This window comes from Barbus barbus, assembly GCF_936440315.1.
Source record: "Barbus barbus genome assembly, chromosome: 18".
Classification (NCBI taxonomy): Eukaryota; Metazoa; Chordata; class Actinopteri; order Cypriniformes; family Cyprinidae; genus Barbus; species Barbus barbus.
The window spans coordinates 25,316,891-25,344,421 of NC_136746.1; the positions used below are offsets into that span (position 1 = coordinate 25,316,891).

Consider the following 27,531-nt stretch of genomic DNA (forward strand, 5'->3'; position numbering starts at 1 on the left):
TATATGATAGGAGAATGCCATTTTAAATACACAATGTCAGTGATCAGTTAAGGTCATATGTGAAGTTTAATAGGCAACACATAGAAAGAAAGAAAAAAGATAACATGGCCATTTGGTTTTCATACTCCTTTAACATTCATATTTATCTCCTAAAATAGACAAGATTCAGTTCAAACTCATGTTTTTTTCAATTCAAGTTTATGTTTCTAGTGTATCTACAATAATATGACCAGTGTTTAAGCACAGAAACATATTTAGAAGAATTTGGTTAAACCAGAACATATCCCATGAAGTCTAAGCAGATAAAAGAGAAAATTGATATGTATTGCTTAACAACCACCCAGATATATATATAATACTGGTCTGAGAGCAGATCACTGAAACCGGTCAAGCATAGGGAACATGATCAAGCACACATACACAGGATAACATAATCACACATTTAATCCCATCAGCCTTGACCACACATGTAAAGCGAAGCCACACTACTCTCTATCGCTGAGAATGGAAATGCTCATGCCTCCTTGCGTTTAATGATCAGAGGACCAACGTTGTCTCCCGTTTCCTGATTGTGTTTAGCATGTGCGCCATCACAGTATGGAAACTGCAAGAGACCAGAGAAAACAATTACATTAGAAATGCATCACAGCAAGTTTCATGTCACTGATGCTAAAAAACAAGTTTTGGCAAGTTTATTCAGCAGGGACTCATTAAACTGATCAAAAGTGACAGTTAAGAGTTATGCACCATTAAACTGATCAAAAGTGACAGTTAAGAGTTATGCACCATTAAAGATTTATTTCAAATAAATGCTGTTCTCTTGAGATTTTTATTAATCAGAGAATCCTGAAACGAAATCACAGTTTCCACAAGCACAGGTGACATTTCAACATTGATAATAAGAAGAAATAGAAATGTCTGTTAAGCAGCAAATCTGCATATTAGAATGATTTCTGAAGGATCATGTGACACTGAAGACTGGAGGAATGATGCTGAAAATTCAGTTTTGCATCACAGATATAAATTACATTTAAAAATATTTTACAATAAAATACAGCTATTTTGAACTGAAATAATATTTCACAATATAACTGTTTTTACTGTATTTTTCATCAAATAAATGCATCCTTGGAGAGCATAAGAAACATCTTTCAAAACAAATCTTATCCTAAAACTCTTTTCGTTTTGGATGAAATGGATATTTTTCCCTTCTGCTGCTTTTAAGATCACAGATCAAAATAGCTCTAGTGATGCTCCCATGGCCTCAGAACAATAATAGTCACATGGAATTTAAAACTCAGGTGATTGGCTAAAAATGTCAGGAACTGAAAATCCACGAGCAAAGACAACTGCGTCCAAAATAGCATATTTTCTGAGCAGGTTCAGGGCCAGGTCGATGGCAGTTGGATCCACCCCTGCAATACGTGACTTGCAAGTGCTGCATGAGTTAAATAGGAATGCTAATAGACAGGTTCAACATAAACACATCCTTGTATTAATCACACCCTACTGTCCATAATAAACATTTCGCCTGATTTCATGAGGGTTAGTTTCAGATTCTGGCGTCTGCAAGATGTCCAGGAGAACATTCACATTTCTGACGCAACAGTTTCCGTATTTTGAGTGTTGATGGTTCAAAGTTTCTGTCTAATTTCTAATGGCAGTTTCTCAGAAGTTTTTCATTAAGCACTTTCTCACCTTTTTGGATCTCCAGCACCTACAGTACACGGCTTTGTCGCCCAAGTCCTCAATGTCAAACGCATGCACCACTTTGGGGTTGTCTTTCTGCAGATCAAGGTTGACCTTTGGCTTCACGCATGTGCTTTTGCTGAAAAATGTTTTGTAGATGAGGATTCCCACTGCCGCAGCTCCAAATGTCACAGACACTGCAGTGATGATCTCAGCTGGAGGAGGACAGAAGACACTTACCACACAGAGCCTTTTACTCCAGTAATATCACAATGACAAATATAAAACATTGAGTAATCACAGGAAATAAATCCATGTTAGTTATAAATAACCCATTTTTAGATATGCATGTATAAATTAGAAAAATATACTTAAAAGAATATCAATATTAATATTCTTAATGATTAATTAGGCTAAATAAAAATAAAGATACTAAATACTGGACTTTTCTCTATGTCTACACGGTGACAGATCTACTTTTTGAACCATTAAACGTTGAAACTGCATTAAATAATCATAGTAACTAAATCCATGTTAATTATAAATAACCCATTTTTAGATATGCATGTATAAATAAGAAAAAAAATACTTAAAAGAATGTCATAAAATATTAATATTGTTACTTAATTATTAATTAGGCTAAATAAAAATAAAGATACTACATATTGGACGTTTCTCTATGTCTACACGGTAACAGATCTACTGTTTGAACCATTAAACGTTGAAACTGCATTAAATAATCATAGTAAGTTAACTAAATCTAAAAATATTTAATTTTTAGAAACCTGAACAGAGATAGTCTATTAGATTCTCAACGATGCAGCGAGTAAAAGAGAACAAATGAAGACTCGGAGACGCTCACTTACATATAATAACCTGTTGATGTGTGTTTGTGAACCATATCTTCCATAATTCAGTTTATTTCAGTAGTTTCTAATAAATTACTGCTAAAATTCCGACCATAAACACATAACAGCGTGAGCAAAACAGTACATTTGCCTTACAAAACACCTTTATATAACATCTTCAATGGAGGTCTTTACCTTTATGGAAAGAGTTGGACGCGCTCATGGTTAATTATTATTGTTTTGTATTATTATGATTATTTTTTGCTCATAATTTAAAGATCTTCAGTCGTCCTCAAGGCCAAATGGAGAGTTCAAGCTGATTAACTGTGCGCTGTATTTACGCAGAACGCGAGTTATTAAGCAACTGATGGACTTTTACTTTGACTTTACGGTTGCACACGTGGTCGGTGAAGGTGAGATTATTTTTTTAAAGGTCAATATTAGCGTTAAAACCAAAATAAAATTATCTGTGATTTTTTTAATTTGCAACAAAGTTTTATATCAAATGATCTATTTCTTATTGATTTATTTCAACGATCTAAAGTTTTTCAAATGAATTAATATTATTTAATTTTGCCGCTATTTTCATACGGTGAAAGTGGATTGTTTTAAATACAGAGCTACAAATATTTATAAAACTATATTTATGGTTAAAATATTCTGGGTTGAAAGGCATGACAGTAAGCAAATGACCATTTTTGTGTGTGAATTTTTAAAAACCATTCAGAAAACAATACTTTTATTTTGAAGTAACGTTAGTGTACAGGAAGTCTTGAGCTACTTCCGAGATCCCGTAGACAGTCTATGAGACAAACACACACGTGTGTGCCCAGCAGCATGGATCTAAATAAGTGGTGCAATCTAAAGTCCGAACCGAGTTTAAAACATTTGACAGAGGCAGGGTTCGGTGTCCCGACAGAAAAGCAGCGCGTGGCCGTGCAGGACCTGGTGAAGGCGCACATTGAGTCATTTGATCAGGCAGTTACTGATGGAGTATGTCGGGTTGTGGAGGTGAGGTGCAGACAGACACACGTGCTTATACACATGCAGATTCTCTACAGATACTTGACATATGCATGTATCAAGTAAAATTTCTGTTTTCAGGCCATTCCTCCTATAGAGTTCATGTACAAGGGAGACAGGATCAGTCTGTCGTTTGTGGAGGCCATCATTCACAGGCCAGCAGTTTCTAAAGGAGCAGTCAGCAAAGACCTGCGGGTCTTCCCTGCTGAATGCAGAGGCAGGCGCTGTACTTACAGAGGAAGGCTAGTGGTAAGTCTGACCATTAAATATAAGTAAACATGGTGAATTGTTGATGTATATTGACAGAAGAACTGCTGGTTTCTAATACTATGACATAAACGTGTGTGTACTAAATACAAAGACACACAAATATGTGACCCTGGACCACAAAACTGGTCATATGGGTAAATTTTTCGAGATAAACATCATCTGAAAGCTGAATAAATAAGCTTTCCATTGATGTATGGTTTGTTAGGATAGGGCAATATTTGGCCGAGATACAACTATTTGAAAATCTGAGGGTGCGAAAAAATCAAAATACTAAGAAAATCGCCTTTAAAGTTGTCTAAATGAAGTTCTTAGCAATGCATATTACAAATCAAAATTAAAATTTTAATATATTTATGGTTGCAAATTTACAAAATATCTTTATGGAACATGATCTTTAATTGATAGCATAAAAAATTTTGGCATAAAAGAAAAATCAATAATTTTGACCCATACAATGTATTTTTGGCTATTGCTACAAATATACCCCAGCGACTTAAGACTGGTTTTGTGGTCCAGGGTCACATATGTACTAAATTCATATTTGAATATCACATTCATAATTGCATGTGATGTATGCAAATATAAACATATGTTCATATGAGATTGATGTATTTAATGTTTTAAAAAATCCAAATACTTGAAATAATATAATAAAGCTAACATTTTTTTATTTTAATATCACATTGACAAATCTATTGTTCAAACCATTAGATGTTGAAACTCTAAGTAATCATAGCAACTAAAGGGTTTAAAAACATAATAAATATATTAAAAAAAGTAATTTGAGACTGTTCTATCACTTCTCGATATCCAGTCTGGTTCCTAAAGCAAAACCAGTTAACAAGCATCAGTATTTTAAAAAAACAAGAATAATTTTTGTGTGTTTTCACAGGCAGACGTGAGTTGGTCTATTAATGGCGTTCCCAAAGGAATCATCAAACAGTCTCTGGGTAATGTGCCGATCATGGTCAGATCAAAACTCTGCAACCTTCATGGTCTCTCACCCAAAGAACTCATCGAGCATCACGAAGAAGCTGAGGTAAAATCACATCACTGAACTAATGTAACATGCCACTGTCATCTGGTTTTCTCTTGGGCAAAATGACACTTAATCTTGCTTTACCGGTAGGAAATGGGCGGCTATTTCATCGTTAACGGCATAGAGAAGGTGATTCGCCTTTTGATCATGCCGAGGAGGAACTATCCCATTGCGGTTTCAAGACCAAAGTTTAGGAGCAGAGGACAGGGCTACAGTCAGTACGGTGAGTGCTACGTCTCTTCCAGATTGAATGAATCAATATGATTTATTAAATATGCATATTGACTTGGGTGTTAACTGTGTGCAGCTATTTCAATGCACTGTGTAAGAGGCGAACACACAGCCATTAATATGAATCTTCACTACCTGGACAATGGAACGGTGATGGTGAATTTCATTTACCGAAAGGAGCTGTTCTTTCTTCCCTTGGGCTTTGCACTGAAGGTAAAAGGATGTTGTTTTTACAACCTCTTATAAGCTTCTTGAGACATTCTGAATGTGTTTCTTTTGTGATTATGACCAGCTGACTGTACATTATGCCGTGATATTTTAGTATTATTTATATACTATTGTAGTATTATTAATATTTTAATTGGCTTCTATTTTTAATTTTAATTTAGTTTGTTATGCTCTAGACTATATAAGAAAATATTTTTATTTATATATAGCAGTAATTTTATTCAGTTTCTAATTTTAGTTAATATTTTATTTTAGCTTTTTGATTACCGAAAAACAATTTAATTGATTAAATATAAGTTTTAGTTCTGATTAATAATAACAATACTGCTTATTGCACCGCAACCTTTCAAATAAATAAATATATGATTATGATAAATTGATTTGAGTTTACGTTATTTTTAGTTTTTTTAGAAGAAAAAGGTGGCCTGGAACCAAGGACAGTTTAGCAGTCATTATACAGAATATCTAACCACCTAGACTGACCAATCAGGATTAAAGATTTTCAGAGAGCAGTGTAATATTTAGGCACTGGTGCATAATTACTTTTGAATTAAATGTTTCTCATTAAAATGTCTTTCCAAGGCTCTAGTGGACTTCTCAGATTACCAGATATACCAGGAGCTGATTAAAGGTAGAGAGGAGAACTCTTTCTACAAAAGCTGTGTCTCAGAAATGCTGCGTATGGTCATGGACGAGGGCTGCATGACTAAAGCCAAGGTGCTTAATTACCTGGGCGAGCGTTTCCGGGTCAAACTCTACCTCCCAGACTGGTTCACTCACGAGCAGTGCGCTCACTTCTTGTTAGAGTAAGTTTGAGATGTTATTGATCACGAAAATTGATTTTACATCTCAGTATTTATGTAAACACTTTTTAAACAAGTTCCATCAAATGTGGCATTTTTCATAGTGTTCTCCTTCTGTTTGCAGTGAATGTCTGTGTATTCACCTGAAGTCAAATGTGGAGAAGTTCTACATGTTGTGTCTGATGACACGAAAACTCTTCAGCTTTGCTAAGCAGGAGTGTATGGAGGAAAACCCTGACAGTCTGATGTTCCAGGAGGTTCTGACACCAGGCCAGCTCTACCTCATGTTCCTAAAAGTAAGATCAACATTATTATTTGTTCACCTGTCTGTGTCTAGCACAGCTGTCTCAATTCTCATTTTCATATACACCTCCATTCTGTAAGATTTAAAAGAAAAAAAGTATCTTATGCTCAGCAGGCCTGCATTTATTTGATCAAAAATACAGTACAATTTTTAAATATTATTACAATTTAAAATAACTGTTTTCAGTTTTGGTACATCATAAAATGTAATTTATTCCTGTGATGAAAAGCTGAATTTCCAGCTTCAATATTACTCCAGTCTTCAGTCTCACATGACCCTTCAGAAATCCTCATTCTAATTCTAATATGCTGATTTACTACTCAACAAAACATTTCTTCTTATTATCAAATGTTTAAAACAGTTGTGCTGCTTGATATTTTGTGGAAATATTTCTTTTTTTAACATTATTAGTGTCTGTACTACAACTTTTGGGAAAAAATCCTGACTGGGAAATAAATAAAAATAGTACTAACCCCAAATTTTGACACTGCCACAAGTGCATAATGTAGAATACCTACAGTATAGAGAGATCTTTTTGTGCAATGATTTTCCAAATCTGTTCTGAATACTCTTTAGGAGAAAATGGCAGGCTGGTTGGTATCGGTAAAACTGTCCTTGGACAAGAGAGGACAGAGAGTGGGAGGACTGACTGCAGATAGTATGACCAAACTCTTCAACATGGGTACAGATCTCACCAAAACCTTTGAGTATCTTTTAGCCACAGGAAACCTCCATTCCAAGACAGGTATGACACTAGCGTTACAACTAATAGAGTCACAGAACTGAAGTGCATTCACTGGCATTGAGTGTTTTAATAATAGCTTACATTTGTCTTTTTAACCCCAGGTCTGGGCATGCTGCAGGAAACCGGACTTTGTGTCGTGGCAGATAAGCTGAACTTCATCCGTTACCTGTCTCATTTCCGCTGCGTGCACAGAGGAGCCGCCTTCGCTAAGATGAGGACCACGTCTGTGAGGAAGCTGCTGCCGGAGTCCTGGGGTTTCCTGTGTCCTGTTCACACTCCTGATGGAGAACCGTGCGGCCTTATGAACCACCTGACAGCCCAGTGCGAGATTGTGGCCCCAATGCATCCCACAACAACCCTGCCTGCCCTGCTCTGCTCTCTGGGTAAATAACATTTTATCATACCTGCAAACTTGTCGCTTTTCGGCGACAATCGCCGCTTTTATTGTCAATTGGGTCATTCACGTGAATCGTGTAGAACCGGAGAGTTTTTTTTAGAGGGGGGGGGGGGGGGCTTGCGTTAATTGACATCTGGGCCGATCGGAATCTCTACTGAGCTCGCGCCTGTCAATAGAGGGAGGTGGGGGTGGGCTTGCGTGCCATGTAGGCCATTATTGGACAATTCTTATAAATGACATTTTTTCTGGACCAATCGGAATCTCAGCGCTTGGTTCAGGATCTTGAAACACACGGCCATCTGTGTTCGCGCCTGTCAAGAGACACCTGACCTAATGTGGAAACTCTGATGGAAATTGAATTCAAGGTAAATCAGTCTTTTTGGAGCTAAACAACAGATATTTGTTTGCTTAAGTCAAATAACGTCAGCAAAGTTAGTGGTTTTTTTTCATACAGTTAGCCTATGCTTCGAGCAAAATGCTTAATAGCAAGCAATACAAGCGGATCCAATGCTGGAATTTCCGTTAGCAATGATAGCAAATTTTCTAGCCATCTAACATTGTTAGCTAGTTGTAATGTTAATTCCTGCATTGTCTGACCGTCTTGCTAACTAAAGTTAGCCATTTAGCTTGCTACGTAAGTATATAGTATTTCAGATAGCCAACTTAGGTTGCAACCTTATCATTAGCCCCTAACTTAAGCCAGGTGCTCTGCCCTGAGTTCTGGCTACTACTCCAATTCTGAGCTACCCTGATTAACGACACGTTACGGAGGTTGTCGTGTGCGCAGCAGTCATTCAAGTCAGCTGGATGTAGCCCTACTTTTAAAGCGTTTTTGACGTGTAGATGTGACTGTTTAGACAACAGCTGATGCGAGAGTAATACAGTGTAACAAAGCAATTTGACGTCTTGTTTCATTGGATGCGCCGCATTACTTGTAAACAATGTCTATTTAGAATCTGGTGAACGTGCAAGGCTAATGCGTTCACAGTGTCGGCGTCGCCCATTCTACACCCCACCCCCCACCCCCAACACTGTCACCTTTTTTTCTCTGATGAGTTTGCAGGTCTGTTTTATTTATAACCTCCATTGTTAAACAAGGCCATCAGTAAACAATTCAGCAATTGTATAATGCCTATAATTAAAGCTACATGATTAATCCAAATAAATCCATAACCACAATATGAATAGTGCGACTATCAAATTGCACAAACTGTAATGTATGTGTACATGTGTATATATTCTGTTGAACACAAAGGAAGATATTTTGAAGAAAGTTTGTAACCAGGCTGTTTTGGGGCACCATTGACTTACTACGGAAGTCAATGGTGCTCCAGAACTGCGCTGTTTCCCACATTCTTCAGAATATCTTCCTTTGTGTTCAGCAGAACAAAGACATTCATACAGGTTTGTAACTACTTGAGAGTGAGTAAATGATGACAGAATTTTCATTTTTGGGTGAACTATCCCTTTAATTGTATATTTACTATTAAAACCATTTTTCTCCATCACCAGGTGTAACTGCGGCAGACGGGAGCCCCGGTCAGCCGTATTCGGACTGTTATCCTGTCATACTGGACGGGGCCATGATTGGCTGGGTGGAAAAAGAAGTGGCACCGTCAGTCATCGAATCTCTTCGCAGATTTAAGGTGGGTAATTGTTTGGGGTTTTTCTGTAGTTTAATTAGCCTTGATCAACCTCAGAGTTATTTATGTTGATAGTTTTAATATATATATATAGTATAAATATGAACATTTGTGTCACCTGCAGGTGCTGGGAGAGAGAAAAATTTTGCCCTGGACTGAGATTGTTCTGGTTCCTCAGACGGGTAAAGCCAGCTTGTACCCAGGCCTCTATCTGTTCACCACACCCTGTCGCATGGTGCGGCCCGTCCGGAACCTCAGCCTGGGCAAACAGGAGCTTATCGGCACCTTTGAACAGGTGAAAAGAGAGAAGCTATTTTATAGAAAATTTGCTCTCATTTAAGTACCACTGTTAATTAGTAGAAAAAAAATCTGTTGGCTTGACAGACTGCTGCAGAAGATGAAAAAAATCCCATATACTTCCATTGATCACTTCTGACTGTTTTATATTTTTCTGGAGCTTTTAAACTGCTGCAGATTCTTATGTCCTAGCAATGACCTCAGATACTCCAGAAATCACATCTAGCAACCTCGCTATATAATTACTTCTAAAGCTCAAGCATACATTCAAATTAGCATGTCAAGCATACATTCAAATTAGCCTAGTCTTAGTTCACCATAGAGCCCAACAGGCGGGATCTGTAAGTAAAAAGCCCATTCATTTTGTCCATATGGGAACTGATTTTTAACGATTACCTATAAATGTGACCCTGGACCACAAAACCAGTCATAAGTGTCAATTTTTCAAAATTGAGATTCATAGGTCATCTGAAAGCTGAATAAATAAGCTTTCCATTGATGTATGCTATGATAGGACAATATTTGGCTGAGCTATTGAAAACTATTTGAAAATGTGGAATCTGAGGGTGCAAAAAAAATCAAAATATTGAGAAAATCACCTTTAAAGTTGTGCAAATGAAGTTCTTAGCGATGCATATTATTAATGAAAAGTTTTGATATATTTACAGTAGGAAATTTACTAAATATCTTCATGGAACATGATCTTTACTTAATATCCTAATGATTTTTGGCATAAAAGAAAAATCAATAATTGTGACCCATACAATGTATTTTTGGCTATTGCTACAAATATACCCCAGCGACTTAAGACTGGTTTTGGGGTCCAGGGTCACAAATAGGTAAAGACAGATATACTGTGAGCTAGCAGGCTGTTAATCAGTGCTTTTGTTAAAGCTGTCAGTCTGCTATTTTATTTCATTATTTTAATTCCTGGTGGAAAAATTTCATCACCCATGATTTTGCAAAGATATCCATTAATCAGAGAATCAAAATGAGCAAATCTTGCCAAAAGTCTTTAGCACACACTCACTCCCATCATGCACTGCAAATTACATAATAGTCTGTCTTCTACGCTTTGAAACTACCTAAATGCATTAAACGTAAAATATAGTATAATGTATCAATATGCTATCACAATGCTTCATGGCATTATAGGTTTTTTCTATCATTAAAGCCTTTAAGTACACAGTTTTGCATTCTGTTTTCTGCATCCTTCGAATGTTTCTTTTTGTGTTCAGGTGTATCTGAACGTGGGCATCTTTGAGGAAGAGCTGGAGCAGGGAGTGACCACGCATCAAGAGCTGTTTCCTCACAGCATGTTGAGTGTGGTGGCAGAATTCATCCCCTTCTCTGATCACAATCAGAGCCCCAGAAACATGTACCAGTGCCAGATGAGTAAGAACCTCATGTCCTTTTTTGATGAATTATGTCTAAATAAATTCTGTCAAAACATGTCAACTAAGACATCATCCTATCATAGGTAAACAGACAATGGGCTTCCCGCTGCATTCATTCCAGGAACGATCAGACAATAAACTGTACCGTCTGCAGACCCCGCAGAGCCCTCTGGTCAGACCTGCGATGTACGATCACTACGACATTGATAATTACCCTATTGGCACCAACGCGATAGTGGCTGTCATTTCTTACACTGGCTACGATATGGAAGATGCTATGGTAAGCGTAACTTCCATGATTCCGCTTCTTCCGAAACATTCTTTTGCATTTGTTAATATTTAGTGTTTTTATTTTTCCTCAGATCGTCAATAAGTCTTCATGGGAGCGTGGCTTTGCTCATGGTTCGGTTTATAAGACTGAGCTCATAGACCTGTCTGATAAGGTCAAAGGTGATGACAGCATTGTGTTTGGGGTGAAGCCAGATGACCCCAAAGTAATGGGCAAGCTGGATGCAGATGGATTGCCGTTTATCGGCTCCACGCTGAAGTATGGAGACCCTTACTACAGCTACATCAATCTCAATACCGGCCAGAGTTATGTGACCTTCTTCAAGTAAGACATTATTTTTTATTTTACTATATTACTATACTATTATTAGTATGTTTAAATTGTTTTTATTTTAAGTTTTCGTTCAGTTTGTCATTTTATTATGAGTTTTCTTTTTTTCATTTTAATATTTATATTTTATTTCAGATTTAGTTAAATTAACAAAAAACAAGTTTTAATAGTTTTAGTGAACAATAACAGCTGTAATGTTATGGAAATAACATTTTAGTTGACAGTGCAAAATGTATATATTTATTAAATGTATCAACACTTAAACAATACTAAAATTAGAGAACACTGTTGTACAATACCTTAGTCTTTATTTAGTCTTTGTTTCAGACACTTTATAAATTTATTTAAATGCATTAATATTCATAAATAATATACTATTGTAGTACAATTCTTTTAGTTGCTCATATTAATTACAAAAAGAGTGCATTAACAATGTGCACTGCTGATTTGGCTGGTCACTGATCACATTTTGCTAAGGATTTTTTTTTTTAATTACAATTAATTCTATTTTTGAATGAAAAATGTTTCTAAGTATTCTAATTGTAAATGCACTTTATCACCAGGCAACAAGTCAACATACAACGCTTCAATCTACTTATAAGAGGATGTTTTGATATTTTTTATGTTTAGTGCAGCTGTATTTCTTTAGATTTCATTGATTTCTGAAGCTCTGTATCTCCTCAGGTATCAGGAGAGCTGTGTGGTGGACAACATCAAGGTGTGCAGCAATGACACCGGCACTGGCCGCTTCAAGCGCATTTGCATCACAGTCCGCATTCCCAGAAACCCCACCATCGGAGACAAGTTCGCCAGCAGACACGGTCAGAAGGGAATCCTGAGCCGCCTGTGGCCCGCGGAGGACATGCCCTTCACTGAGAGTGGCATGTGCCCGGACATCCTGTTCAACCCGCACGGCTTCCCCTCCAGAATGACCATCGGGATGCTCATCGAGAGCATGGCTGGAAAATCCGCGGCCCTCCACGGCCTGTGTCACGACGCCACACCGTTCAAGTTCTCTGAGGAGAGCTCTGCGCTCGAGCACTTCGGTGAGATGCTGAAAGCCGCAGGATACAACTACTATGGCACGGAGCGCCTCTACTCTGGCATAAGCGGCTTGGAGCTCGAGGCAGACATCTTCATCGGGGTGGTTTACTACCAGCGCTTGCGTCACATGGTCTCCGACAAGTTCCAGGTCAGAACTACGGGAGCGAGAGATAAAGTGACCAATCAGCCGCTGGGAGGGAGGAACATTCAGGGAGGAATCCGCTTCGGAGAGATGGAGCGGGACGCTCTGCTGGCTCACGGGACGTCGTTCCTGCTCCACGACCGGCTGTTTAATTGCTCAGACCGTTCTGTGGCGCAGGTTTGCATGGACTGCGGTAGCCTGCTGTCGCCGCTTCTGGAAAAGCCGCCGCCTCATTGGTCAAATACACGCCATCGGAAAACCATCTGCTTACTGTGCAACAAGAGCGACTCTATCGAGAGTGTGTCCGTTCCTTATGTTTTTAGATACTTCGTAGCAGAGCTTGCGGCAATGAACATTAAAATCAAATTAGATGTCAAGTAAAATTCTTTGACTATCTTTGCATAGATGGAAAATAAAGTGCCTGCGCATTCACTTGAGTGTTTATATCTCACTCATATCGTGAAAAATGGGCTGGTGAGCAGTGTCACCATTTGCTATCAACAGCAGGATTAATGTGGACTGTTTAAACTTGTCAAGACCGTGTATAGGAATTGGAGTCCTTCTTTACTTATAATTACTAACTATACTATTTAGTGAATGTTGAATTTCCATTTAATTTTTTTCTTTACACACAATCATCAATAAACATGGTAGGTATCTGCTCATTAAGCATCGCGTCAAACTGGTGAGTGACAAGTTATTTCTGAACAAAGATAAACTCGTTATTTGTCAGTCATCAAGAGCTTTGGGAATTTGTACAAATTTACAACAACAAAAAAACTCCAGGATAAATAAATTACATCTTAATTTAAATTATTTCTTTTTTTAGACCATCCTTTTTTCCATCCATTGTTTTGGTTAGCAATCATGTAATGCCCAAAGACATACATCACCCATGATTAATTTATTCCACTATTTAAATTATTTTTGAAGTATTAGCAAATATTAATATTTCTCTTTCTCTATTAATTTGGTACTTTTAACCTCTTAATAATGCAATTATAATCTGAACATAAAAGACATACAATAGAGTTTAATGTTGCTAGAACAGAGCTGGATAACTAATGTCCTGTTCAATAGACTAAACAAAACTATTAAAAATGCATTTGCATAATCACTGTTACTTGATGTATTGTGGTTTTGTCCACTGATCACTCAAATTACACAGATTAATTTTGGGGTTAATATTATTGCCACAGAAAGAATGATTAGTAGGACGTGAACCGCTCCAAGTCGAACATTCAGAATGTCATTTGGCTGGTCCTGTGACCTCAAAATTGTGGCCAATGTAAGAGAGGACCACCCTTTTTTTTTTTTTTCTAAGCCTCTAATATAAGTCTTCATAAAGATTTTTTTTAAAGAAAAAAAAAAAAAAATATGTAAACATCAACTCAGTTCAAGTAGAACATCATTCAGATTCAGTACACTAGGAACAGTGTAGTCTGGAGTCACAGAGCCCTGCGGGAGAGATTTACAGTCACTGTTTATCCACACAGTGGCCCGCACTCCAGCATTAATGCCTCCCTGGATGTCTGTGCTGAGAGAATCTCCCACCATGATGCAGTCCTGCGGCCGGACTCCTGCAGACTCGAAGCAGTGAGTGAAGATGGAGCACGCTGGTTTCTGCTCAGGATGATCTCCCCCGACTACCACCAAACTAAAGAGACCCTCACATCTCACCGCTTCGATCTTCTCCCACTGCGTCTGAGTATCGCCGTTGGTGATCAGAAGCAGTTTGTAGTTCTTCTGCAGTTCCTCCAGGAGGGATCGAACCTCAGGAGAAAGAGTCAGCACCTGTAATCGTGAGTTCTTCCATATGTAGTAGCAGCTGTTGACCAGAGCCGGATCAGGATCGGTGCCCTGCGTCTCCTGTAGGGCTTCATACCAGTGATGGATCCTCACATCATCTATTGTTTTTCCTTCTGATGGGTCAAACGATTCATGGAGAAGCTTTTGTAAAAAGCGATCACAGATGTCTTTGATGTGGCTTTCCTGCACATGCGTCGACTTCAGCAGCTCACACACCTAAAGAACACAACATAAATCATGAGATCTACATCTTTAACAAAAAATAATACAGTTAATACATTTTTAGTTATTTAATAAAAATTTTAAAAAACGACAACGTGTTGACTAAGTGTCCAAATATTTTTGGAGAACAATATCATCGTATTACCACAGTATGTGTCAAAAAACAAGGTAATACCATGGCACTTTGATATAAAAGTGTCAAAAAATACCATTACACTGCATTGCCATTATGTGCAAAAACCATAGTAAAACCATGGTATACACTTAAAGTATGTAAAAAAGAATATGGCATGTGTCCAAAAATCATGGTAATATCATGGTACTTTGATATATACTTCAGAGAATGTCAAAGAAAAAAAAATGGCATTGCCATTATGTGTCCAAAAACATGGTAATACCATGGTACTTCCATTTATGCTTCAAAGTATGTCGAATAATACCATACGTGCCCACACAACTATGGTAATACCATGGTAATGTCAACAGTTCGTTGAAATGTTCAAGTATTTTTCTAATTCATTCATTTACCTTCTGAATGGCAATTCGTCCTGCGCCGGCTGTATCGACCAGCGTGTTATCCAAGTCAAATATAATCGATGAAACTCCTCGGCTTTCCATCATATTCCACATCCACGTATGATATTAACCACACATCCGAACACGCGGAACTCCTGCTACTGACGTCAAGCAGGTGTTGTGACGCCACGTCACATTGCATTCTGGGAGATGTAGTTCCCGAGGAAAAATACGGGGATTTGTAACAGGTCTGTAAATGACAATTTACAGACAATTTCAGCCTACTTTTTACATGCTAAGATTGTTAAATCAGTTTTAGACTTTCCGTTTCTTAATGTTTTTCAAGTAAATATAAAATTATCAAAATATTTCACTGAAAACAAAAAATGTATTAGCCCTTTAATAGGCCTCATCATGGTATCTATCTATCTATCTATCTATCTATCTATCTATCTATCTATCTATCTATCTATCTAACATTCAACTAAGTTGGTAATTTCATGTGATTAAGATTTATTAGCCCGATTTCTTTCAATCAATTAAAATTGCTAATTTTTAAAATGTAATTTTAAAAGCTGCATTCTGCAACAGAAGCTTAAGTATTTTATATTCATGCTCGAGAGAAAGACTTTTCTATTAGTATCCTACAAGCCTAAAACAATGCAGCACACCACACTGTAATCAGGTGGAAAATCTGAGCGGCAGCTGAATGCAGGAATACATGCGAGTTGGCAGCTACGAATTGAGGTTACGTGAAAATCTGAACTCATGTGGTTTGCTCTCATTATGCTCTTTTTCACGTTCTTATCAGATTACATGTGCTGGTCTTTGAGAAACTGTGTGAACATATGTCTAAGGTTTCATCTCATGATGGTAGCCTATATGTGTAAAAAGTACAGACTTCAGGTACCTTCTCATCTTAATAATGTGAAGAGTTACTGTACTTATACAGTTTAAATCTAGCCAGGGTCTATACAAATAAAAGAGATCACAAAGGTTGCACAAATGTGCTTTTCCTATTAAAAAAAAGCTTAAAATAGAACAGTAGGCCTACCACTACAACCCGAATTTCAGAAATGTTGGGACGTTTTTTTAAATTTGAATAAAATGAAAACTAAAAATTAATTAAAAAAACTAATTTAAAATCATGAGCCAATGTTTTATTCACAATAGAACATAGAGAACATAAATATTTAAACTGAGAAATTTTTACAATTTTATGCATAAAATGAGCTCATTTCAAATTTGATGCCTGCTACAGGTCTCAAAATAGTTGGGACAGAGGCATGTTTATGATAGTGTAACATCTCTTCTTTTCAAAACAGTTTTAAGACATCTGGGCATCGAGGTTATGAGTGTCTGGAGTTTTGGTGTTGGAATTTGGTCCCGTTCTTGTCTGATATAGGTTTCCAGCTGCTGAAGAGTTTGTGGTCATCTTTCATTTAATGATGTGCCAAATGTCCTCTATAGGTAAACGTTCTGGACTGCAGGCAGGTCAATTCAGCGCCCGGACTCTTCTACTACAAAGCCATGCTGTTGTAATAGCTGCAGTATTTGGTTTTGCATTGTCCTTCTGAAATACACAAGACCTTCCCTGAAATAGACGTCGTCTGGAGGGGAGCATATGTTGCTCTAAAACCTTTATATACCTTTTCAGCATTCATAGTGCCTTCCAAAACATGCAAGCTGCCCATACCGTATGCACATATGCATCCCCATACCATCAGAGATGCTGGCTTTTGAACTGAATGCTGATGACACGCTGAAAGGTTTCCCTCCTCTTTAGCCCAGAGGACATGGCGTCCGTGATTTCCAACAAGAATGTAAAATTTGGACTTGAGTGACCACAGAACACTTTTTCACTTTGAAACAGTCCATTTTAAATGAGCCTTGGCCCACATGACACGACGGCGCTTCTGGACCATGTTCAGAGATGGCTTCCTTTTTGCATGATAGAGCTTTAGTTGGCATCTTCAGATGGCACGGCGGATTACGTTCACTGGCAGTGGTTTCTGGAAGTATTCCTGGGCCCATTTAGTAATGTCAATGACAGAATCATGCCAATGAGTGATGCAGGTCTGAGGGCCGAAGACCACGGGCATTCAACAAAGGTCTTCGGCCTTGTCCCTTACGCAGAGAGATATCTCCAGTTTCTCTGAATCTTTTGATGTTATGCACTGTAGATGATGAGATTTGCAAAGTCTTTGCAATTTGACGTTGAGGAATGTTGTTTTAAAGTATTCCACAATCTTTTTACACACTTTTTCACAGATTGGAGAGCCTCTGCCCATCTTTACTTCTGAGAGACTCTGCCTCTCTAAGACAGACCTGATGTCAATTAACTTAATTAGTTGCTAGATGTTCTCCCAGCTTAATCTTTTCAAAATGTCTTGCTTTTTCAGCCCTTTGTTGCCCCCGTGCCAACTTTTTTGAGACCTGTAGCAGGCATCAAATTTGAAATGAGCTCATTTAGTGGATAAGTGTGTAAAATTTCTACTTTAAACTTTCAAATTTCAGTTTAAACATTTGTTATGTCCTCTATGTTCTATTGTGAATAAAATATTAGCTCACGTGATTTGAAAGTCTTTCTGGAATTCGGGTTGTAAATATTTCAATGTACCCTGTATATTACTTTTCTCAGTGTAAATACGAATGAACCCGTTTACAACCAACAAATAGGACCTATCATTTTTGTTCACTAGAACATTTAATTTCACCCAAAATTAACAAGGGTATCGCTCATTATTATAGCATATTTGAATTATTATACGGTCTACTACACATTACTGTAATTTACTTAATTTCCAAGGTAAGCAATTGAAATGCACTTTACAATCATGGCCACATGAGGGCCTCCGATCATTACTGAGTGCCCTGAAAATCAAACACATCACTGAAACTTCATGGCCCATCACGACCAAAGACTAACCCTGCGTCCCAATGTGCATACTAGCCACCCTATTTGCCCTAAATAGTATTGAAAACTACTAATGTCACATAGAATTTAGGATGGATAGTGTGCACATTGGGACGCAGGCTGAAACTTTTGGTTCTTTTAGTTATTGGAGTGAAGTGCATATCCTTAACACAAAACTGAACGCCTTGTCACGACAACACCTGTATGGCATGCGGCTGTATAGTATCGTAGAGAATGAAAGCAGAACCTTTGGGAAATCATTCTGAAACTCGGAACTATTTCATAGAAAATTTGAATTTTTTTACTCATCCTCATGGTGTTGTATTTGGGAACACAAAACATGAATATGAGGATTCTAAACAAAGCAAACCTCTTATTTTTAACGTGAGAGCGGAAGTGGCCAACTTGAATGTGCAGGGCTTCCGCTTCTAGTTATTTTTATCTGTATAAAAAACAGCAAAGCAACTCGTTTTGCTGATTGGTATTTTAAAACTGACATTTCATATATTATTTTGATGTATTTTCATAATTATAAACACACTTGTTTGTTGAGCAAATAGTTTTACAGTTTACTGCACTTTGTTATTCTTCTAGAAGAGCGGCTAATAAATCGGAAGTTTCATATGTACTTCCGCGATGCACATAAGGTGGGTTTGCGAATTTTAAAGATTAAAACATTTTTGTAATAAATCCACCTTTGTGGGCAAGTTGAAAGAGGTTGGAAAAACTTATAACAAGTAGAGTCAATCAACTGGGAATGTTTACACTGATAAAAAGTTAGATAAGTTTATGTACCACATTAGCTGTGTTAATTGCACATCGTCACACAATTATACATTCAAAACCATGGAATGTTCACTGAGATGAGCAAGTTGCAGCTAAACACAGCGCAGAAATTACCCATCATTCCATTTATCAGCATTTTCTTAGTGCAACCTCACCTCTTATAACCTCACCTCAGCACGCACACACCTCCAGGGCTCTTCACTCACCATGTGGAACACTTACAGTTTTCACAGTAAGCTTTTGTGGTTTGATATTTATTTTAAAAGGCTGAGATGCATAAACTACCTTTCTTTACATACAGTGGACCCAAAAAGGATTTATAAACTTGAGCCACGATAGATTAATTTCATTGCATTACATACAAAATTGCAAACCAAAGTGCTGTTTATTTCAAAGTACAGCACAAGTACACTTTTCAAACAAACCATCTCACGAAAAATACACATTTGTTAGGTTTTAGATCATGACGTACTGTTCAGATTCAAGACAAAGTGTATTTGGAAACTTTCTGGTTGTGAAACCTAATTAATCAGTGGTAACTCAGCATTCCTGTATGACTTCATACATCCATTAAAATCACTTCAAAAGTGCACAAAGGTGAAGCTAGTTCAGAGAAAACAGTTTAAATGGTTTAATTCTACCATTTTTATGATTTAGGAGTTATGTGTATTTAAAACATGCATGTATTATGACAAAAAAAGAGCTGTGCAAGCAGATCTGTTATCGGTTGATGATTACTGTGCAGCATGCATGTAGAGGAAGACATTGAGAGCAGTTAGTGTATCCAGAGGAAGTGTCATGTATTGTTACTTCACACATTAAGATGACACTTCTCACTCCCTCTCTGACGGATCTCTCATTATGTAACCTTGCGTGCACTTGCACCTGGCCCAGCGCCAAACGTTGACACGCAAAAATGTGTCACTGCATTCTGCTCTCATTCTAAGCACGATCAGAAATTGGAGCATTTCTCACGCATGCAGATTCTGCTCATAGCACGGATGCCAGTCTCTGTTAGAACAATTCCTGTTCATGTTCCTTCTAAAAACACGTTCTGTAAACAGACGTTTCAGGGAGTGGAAGTGTGAGAGAGTTAGAGAGTGCATTGATGCCTACCAAAACAAACACTGCAGCAATTACAGTAACAAATCTCAGTTCACCGATTTAGACTCCACATCCCTTCTGATGGATGCACACAATGTTAGCAATAATACAATTTAGAATCGGAATTTAAAAAAAAATAAAATGCAATTTCAAATACTATTGAATTGCATTTCATATTTTTAATTAATACATTTTTTTGGATTTATTTATTAGACATTTCTGAAACAAATATCAGAACAACGTTATTTAATTATGCAATTTAAACTAGTAATAAGTGTTATTTTAGTATAATTGCAATAATATTGTTTTTATTAATATTTTGTATTAATTTGTATATCTTCTGTTTTTATTTTAATTTTAGTTTGAGTAATTTGTGTTTTTGTCAGTTATATTAGTCGTTTTGAAATAAAAAGGTCTATATTGTTTTCTTATTATTATTTTGTAATTTTAGCTAAACTAAATCAAAACGAGAAATGTTACCTTGATAACCAGACTAAATGAAATGAAAACAAGAAATGTTGCCTGGCAACTAAACTAAATGAAATAAACATTTTTTTGTATATTTTGTTTCAAGTAATGATTTTTTTTTATGTTTTTTCTTTTAGTTAACTATAATAACTTTTTATAAATATGTAAGAACGTAGAAATAAAAATAACAATCAGCAATATTACATTTAATTTTCATTAGGCATTCGTAATTGTTATATTCATAACTTCAATCATAGATATCTTTAAGTAATTTCCATTTTTACATGCAAAACTTCAATAATAATCAGCTTTGTTGGTCATAGTTGCATATATCAATTGCATATTTACTTTGAAGTACTAAAAATATCTGTAAAGGTGGCATATTTTTGCACTTCATTGCATTGTGTTTTAGGGTTAATGGAACTGTCCATAAAATTAATGGATAATGTCCAGGCAGAATTTTTTAACAGTATAGTCAAAATTGCATTACAGATTTAATTTGGAATTTTTACTAGTCAAATTTGGTATTTGGTGCATGAGAAATGACACTGGAAACCTTTTAGCTGCTCTTCTCCACACACACAGTGCTCTGTTTTGTGTTTCAGCTCAGTGGGTGGTCAGGTCTCCAGTCACACGCGATCTCTGTGTTCAGCAAAGCCTCCCCCACAGACAGCACGGCGTTCGGGTCACCTTCTGTTTAAATAGCTCAGATAACACCTGCGCAACAACACATCCAGCAAGTGCATGAGGGCACGGATCCTTTATTCTGAGAATACTTTGCACGAGAAAAGCAAATGGCATAATCAGATGTTCTTTCAGAGGGAGTGTTCAAGATACAGCATACTTTAAATTTAATTGAAAAACAAGGCCAGAGCAATACTGACAGCAGCAACCTGTCTGTCAACGGCAGTAGTGGCACTCTGGGTCAATGTGTCGTTTATGTAACTCAAGATCTGCTGATATTGCGTAATTTTCAGTACCTTACACAAACACACTCTGTGGTTTGGAAGAAATCTCAGTATACTTCCACACCTGCTTTCAACCATGCACCAAACACAAATACTGTATTCAACAGGGAAATGTTGCCTCGGTCCACACTACTGTGTCTGTGTGGAAACAGTGAGTCAAAACTTGTATTGCCAAATTTAAATAATTAAATTGCATTGCTGAAATATTGAGTTACTGTTAGCAATAAAGCCTTATGATTAAGAGTGATATCATCAGAGATGAAACTGAGTCATAAACTAAATTATTCACCTGCACTGAAAGTGGTAATTTGTCTTTCATTTTATAACTGTTGTTTTGATATGAAAATGTTTTATTTTTAACACACATTTTTAATTGTTAAAGTTTTTTTTTTTTATGTTGCACCTAAAGATATTAATAGTAGATACAAAAAAAAATTTAAAAGTTGAGCAAACTTAAAATTTTAAGGCAACCAACTTCATAAAAACTGATTTTTGTAGGAGATTCTGAACTTTTTGTTGTATAAACTTAAAACAACAAGTTGAGAAAACTCAAAAATCTGCTGAAGCTGGTTGCCTTCAAATTTTTAAGTTGGCTCAACTTTTCTTTCTTTTTTTTACAGTGTACTTTTTGGAAATGTTTTATAATGTTCTTATTCACATAACTCACATGATATGAAAACTTCAATGAAATTAGTGGCTTGAAAATGCTTATTTGAAAGGTTAGCTGATCCTTATGATGGGCGTTATGTTGAGGTCACCTGACCTGCACATGAATAATAATCATTTAACCTTGATAACCAACTTGACATGAGCCTGATATGTATGTCAGTTAAAAAAAGGTAAAATGTATCAATTTACTCCCAAAAATATTAGTAAAATGCTTACATTTACAATCAAACCTCTGCCGTTTTTTTGTGGGGGCAAAACATTATGCAACGCAATACATATATGATAACACATAAGCATTCCGTAAAAGCCTAATGTGTAATATTTGATACTCACATTTTAACATGATTTTACAACAAAATTATGAATGGATAATCAAGTAAACCTGCATTAAGTGTCCATCTTGAAATATTAAAGTTATATAATAATATAACATTTATTCTTATGTTTACTTAATATAAAGCTCTAGTTACCTGCACAGTTGGACGGGCAGAAGTGAACGAGGCCCTCAGTCAGAGACTGTGAATGTAGACAGGAAGTTCCTGCATCCTTTATGATTAGTGATTGTATATCACTCAACGCTGAAGTCACTCCAGCTGAACGCTGGCTGTTTTCTCCCTCCTCAAGCTGTTGATTACCTGAGTCAACGTTTCCATTAGAGTCATGGAGTGAGAGGGATACCAACACATCATAAACCAGATGGGCTTATGGATATTAAACTACACACTCCACACCCAACAACAATACATACCGTTACAAACACCAGCACTGATCCGGATGAAAAGACCAGCAAGAATTTCCATGCATAACACAGCTATCCTTCATGGAGAAAGCGATCACATGCTCAGTTGTGGGCTGCTCTGTGGAAGAAGAAAAAAAGAAAATTATAATAAATTAAATACCGAAAATATCTATAAAACAGATCTATATATTTTTTTTTTTTTTTTAAAGTATTTTATGCTTGCCAAGTCCTGATTTATTTGATTTAAAAAAAAAAAACAGTATTATTGGAAAACATTTGTTAAAATTTAAAATAACTGTTTTCCATTTAATTATATGTTAAAATATAATTAATTTGTAAATAATTTTCAGCATCATTACTCCAGTCTTCAGTGTGACGACATCCTTTCAGAAATCATTCTAATATGCTGATTTTGTGCTCAGGAAACATTTCTGATTACTGTCAATATAATGTGTATATATATATATATTATATTTTGCACAAATATTTATTTGAATAGTTTTAAAACTAAATAAGTTTATCAGTCTTTACTGTCATTTTTGATCAATGCTGAATAAAATAATTAATTTCTTAAGAAAAATGTACTTACTCAAGGTCATATACATTCAACATTAATTCCATATTCCTATTGATTTCATATTTATATTATGCAATATTCATAACATTAATTATAAACTTTATAATGTATAAATAATATTTATAAATGTGCATGTGAATATGGTCACTGAGGCAATGCAAAAGTCACCAGGAGACTAGTCACCACATGTGATTAGAGTTCTCATGGTCTATCTGCTTCATTATGAGCTTAAGACGGTCATTAATAAGATAATGACAGATGTCCACTGAGTGATAGAAACATGAAGCTGATGTGAGGGGAACTCCAGTTCAACAATGATGCCCTTTTACTCTGGTACACACACACACACACATATATATACTGTATATATATAGAGAGAGAGAGATATAAATAATATTAGTTTTAATTAATAGTTTGAATAAATTTTTAATTTTAGTTTAGGTTTTAGTACATTTGCATTTTTGTCATTTTTAGTAGTTTTATGTCTTTCATTTGTTTATATGTCTATATACTATTTATTTTTTAATCCTCCAATTAAAAAAAAAAAAAAAAAAAAGGCAATCTAAATCTGTTGCATCTGAATCAGTTTAATCATGCAAAAAGGAAGGAAGGAAGGAAGAAAGAAAGAAAAGGTTGTGAGGTTTTAATGGCAAAGTGTATAAATATAAAGTAGGCTAATGCTTGACCTCTACATAGCTTACCAATATCAACTAATTATTATCCTGGTAGTGAGCCTAAATATATGCAATAAATATATTTTAGTTTCCATGTACAACAAAACACCCCAAAGACAAGATCTACATAAGATTACAGCATCTTGCAGGATCTTGCGTGTGAATCAATATCAAAACGACACTGGATCCTCGGCTTATATTTACCCCTTTCTTTTCATGAACTTCAGCCTTTTTTCACTGCTTTTGGGTGACATAACAAAATACCAGGAAGTTGTAAATCGCTTGATAATAGACACAGACAAAATGGCACCACAGTGATCTCTAGCAACCATCAGGATAGATTGCATTTTCTTACATCCAAAAGCAAATTCACATTGTCTGCCACAAACAAGTCTATACAATCTTCACCCCAGAGAAGATCTGTCCAAAACAAACTAAATATCTGCTGGAATCTCTCTCAAAGACTAGTGTATAATAGGAGCTGTCACTGAAACTGGAGAGGATGGATAGACACCAGCTAGCGAAATTATGAACTCTGCAAAGTTTTCCCATAAATGAGTTTCAATACGTGCAACATTCAAAAAGGAGAACATTCATGGAAAGTCCAAGATGATCTGATGGCCTTTGAGCTAGCTCTTCAAATGCCATCTATTTTTTAGTCCTTGATTGCAAGGAAAATTAATTACAGATGCATAACAGCATAAGGGAAATTCAAATATATCAAATTCACTATGAATACATTTTTCCCCAATGACTGCATTATTTATTTGCATGCACGGCCTGTGTTGTTTTAGTAGTCGATTCTGCAAAAGAATTATGCAAATTGGGCTAACGGTGCAAAATCCCAATCAGTTGATCAACATGTCATACACTTGTACTGCCATAATAAAAAATGTATCTAAAATAAATGGATGCAGCTCCCTGATGAGCTTTTACGATGTTTTTGAGTTCCATGGATGAAACAAAATCATATGCGTTTCAAAAAAATCTGGAGTAAATGACTGAATTTTCATGTTTGGGTGAACTGATTCGTTAATGACAGATACACATACTAATGGAAGCTGAAAACCATCAGTGTTGACATCAAGTAGCAACACACAAACACAGCCAGAACAACAATGCGTCACCAGGCTGATGTAAAAGTGTTGAATTTATCGCCCTGCTGTAAATTAAAGCAGAGATTTACCACTGTCGCTACAGCAACTGGCTGGTGAGAAATCAAAACATTAATCCTAGAGGCAGGGCAGTATTATACAATCAGAGGATAATACGAAACATGTTTACAAAATATGACTGTAAACTTGACGCAAAGGAGAAAGTAAACTGAGAAAGGGTGATAATGGTACACTCGTTTGAGGACAAAAGTAAATAAGACAAACCAGCTCATTTATCCATGTGAGAGCGATCACAAAGCCTTCATCATTACCACGTCAGTATATATGACAGTCAGCCGTCTTAGAAAACACTTAAAATAAATAAATAACCCTCTGTAAATAGGCAAAAAAAAAAAAAAAAAAAATAGGTGTATAATATAAATAAATACATAGTCAAAAATAAATAAACAAACAAACAAACAAAATAAATAAGCAAATAAATAAATCTGTATTAAATAAATAAATTAGCAAGCCACTATAAATAGGCCAAAAATAAAAAAACAAGCATATTCACCCAAACATAAAATATAGATAAAATTAATTAATTAATTAACAAGCAAACATACTTAAATATATGTGTATTAAATAAATACATAACTTTTCAAATTAGGTGTATTAAATAAATAAATACATACATAGTCAAAAATAACAAACAAGCCACTATAAATAAATAGGCCAAAAATAAAAATAAGCATGAGAAAATGTCATTCTAACACTATCACTTCGAGGTAATATTAATCATTAATAAGAGAGAAATATGAGAATACTAAGTTTATGGCACAAGTGAACAGTCTTTTGCCTGTCAGTGTCTGTGTAACTGTAAACACAGTGAAATGAGATACTGCAGTTGTACTGATGAATAAGGGACAGAAGTTCATTTAGCAAAGAGTATTGTACTTGCTCATCTTAACAATACATTATACTAGAGTGTGGTTTTGCACCAGGAGAAAATGACAATTTGCTAGAAACAATGAAGTCAAAAAGTCCAGTATTGTATTTTTAAATAAATAATCAATTAATTGACCGTGGAATATTTATATATTGTAATATTGTATTTATTTATTTGCTTCTATGTATACATGTAAAAAAAAAAAAAAAAAATGATATGTATATATATTTATATGTAAATATATATACTGTATTTCCTCTCCCGCTCTGTGCTTTTCGTGAGAATATGGTTGTTAGGGAGTTGCTAGGGTGGAGCGATGGCAGTATACTGAGACAATACAAACACGGCAGAAACTCACATTTAGCTCCCATGTGCAGTGACAAAGAGCAATAACAATACAGCAGAGTTTTGCCTGTCTGACTCACAGCTTGTACTTTCACATGCTTGAATTAAACAGAGCAGTGCAGCTGATCTTCTGGCACACTGTATTGTATTGTTTGCACGGTCACAGTGACCGGAGCACAATAAAAAAAAAGAGACAGTAATCCTAGAGAGTGGTATCGTGGGTGTTTGCTGGTGTATGTGTGCGTGTGAGCGAACTGCCTCTTCCCCCTCATCTGGCCAATCCAGTCTGGTGTGTTCAATTCACACTCGCATGGATTCTGTGACCTGCTTACACTTGTAAACTACAAAGAACTAAATGTGCTGCGCTGTAAAAACATCCACAGAGACTGACACACACCCACATATACAGCTGTCCTCCAAAAAAAAAAAAAACTTTTATCAATGAAGATTAGAGGAAGGTCTTTTCACACGTCATTCATAAATTCACATTTATAGAATAAATGATGTTCAGACTGAGCTGCAGAACACTGTGCAAATCTGCTTATTTGAGCACATTCTTCTTTAAAAAATTACAAAACTTCTAACATATGTAATTATTAAAAATGTTATATACATAATTTGTAATTAAATTAAATTAATTTAAAAGATGTATTACAAGTTTTATATTTTATTTTATATATATATTATATACTAAAATCCTATTAAGTTACATATTGTAATAGTTTATAAAATGTTTAAAATTAAAAAATAATTAAGTATTACAAAAAATACAATTATAAAATGTTTAAATTATCAAAATTAAATGATTGAATTTCATTTAAATATTTACTAAAAGTTTTTCATATTCCAAGTCTATTAGACATTTATTAAATTACAATTTATATATATATATATATATATATATATATATATATATATATATATATATATATATATATATATATATATATATATATATATAAATACAATTTTTAT

General features: G+C 35.7%; 4 protein-coding genes across 4 annotated transcripts in view; 2 read left to right on the forward strand and 2 right to left on the reverse strand.

Moving 5' to 3' along the window:
- LOC306883822 (uncharacterized protein) overlaps positions 1-27,531 on the forward strand; it is a gene marked incomplete at its 3' end in the record, with an annotated part of 468,688 nt that overhangs the window by 77,871 nt on the left and 363,286 nt on the right. The window lies entirely within an intron of this gene.
- LOC306883927 (CDGSH iron-sulfur domain-containing protein 1-like) lies at positions 48-2,880 on the reverse strand. The gene is made up of 3 exons (XM_079439453.1): positions 2,733-2,880; positions 1,699-1,904; positions 48-604 (listed from the first exon to the last, which is right to left on the reverse strand). The coding sequence occupies exons 1-3, from the start codon at positions 2,758-2,760 to the stop codon at positions 515-517; spliced, it is 324 nt and encodes a 107-aa protein (XP_079295579.1). The 5' UTR covers positions 2,761-2,880; the 3' UTR covers positions 48-514.
- LOC306884568 (DNA-directed RNA polymerase I subunit RPA2) lies at positions 3,323-13,835 on the forward strand. Its single transcript, XM_079440532.1, has 15 exons — positions 3,323-3,548; positions 3,642-3,809; positions 4,723-4,869; positions 4,960-5,092; positions 5,177-5,313; positions 5,911-6,134; positions 6,256-6,427; positions 7,012-7,180; positions 7,282-7,563; positions 9,090-9,223; positions 9,345-9,515; positions 10,756-10,912; positions 10,998-11,194; positions 11,277-11,527; positions 12,218-13,835. The coding sequence occupies exons 1-15, from the start codon at positions 3,342-3,344 to the stop codon at positions 13,098-13,100; spliced, it is 3,432 nt and encodes a 1,143-aa protein (XP_079296658.1). The 5' UTR covers positions 3,323-3,341; the 3' UTR covers positions 13,101-13,835.
- Positions 13,315-15,435, reverse strand: LOC306884569 (N-acylneuraminate-9-phosphatase-like). Its single transcript, XM_079440533.1, has 2 exons — positions 15,279-15,435; positions 13,315-14,744 (listed from the first exon to the last, which is right to left on the reverse strand). The coding sequence occupies exons 1-2, from the start codon at positions 15,378-15,380 to the stop codon at positions 14,106-14,108; spliced, it is 741 nt and encodes a 246-aa protein (XP_079296659.1). The 5' UTR covers positions 15,381-15,435; the 3' UTR covers positions 13,315-14,105.

Bases quoted from the DNA above. Each gene is read 5' to 3' on its own strand.
- LOC306883927 (XM_079439453.1), bottom strand. From the start codon at position 2,760: ATGAGCGCGTCCAACTCTTTCCATAAAG. The intron at 1,905-2,732 runs GTAAAGACCTCC...GTCCTCCTCCAG, and splicing joins GTCCAACTCTTTCCATAAAG to CTGAGATCATCACTGCAGTG. The intron at 605-1,698 runs GTGAGAAAGTGC...GGTCTCTTGCAG, and splicing joins GGTGCTGGAGATCCAAAAAG to TTTCCATACTGTGATGGCGC.
- LOC306884568 (XM_079440532.1), top strand. From the start codon at position 3,342: ATGAGACAAACACACACGTGTGTGCCCAGCAGCATGGATCTAAATAAG. The intron at 10,913-10,997 runs GTAAGAACCTCA...ATCCTATCATAG, and splicing joins CATGTACCAGTGCCAGATGA to GTAAACAGACAATGGGCTTC. The intron at 11,528-12,217 runs GTAAGACATTAT...GTATCTCCTCAG, and splicing joins AGTTATGTGACCTTCTTCAA to GTATCAGGAGAGCTGTGTGG.
- LOC306884569 (XM_079440533.1), bottom strand. From the start codon at position 15,380: ATGTGGAATATGATGGAAAGCCGAGGAGTTTCATCGATTATATTTGAC. The intron at 14,745-15,278 runs GTAAATGAATGA...TGTGTTCTTTAG, and splicing joins GACGAATTGCCATTCAGAAG to GTGTGTGAGCTGCTGAAGTC.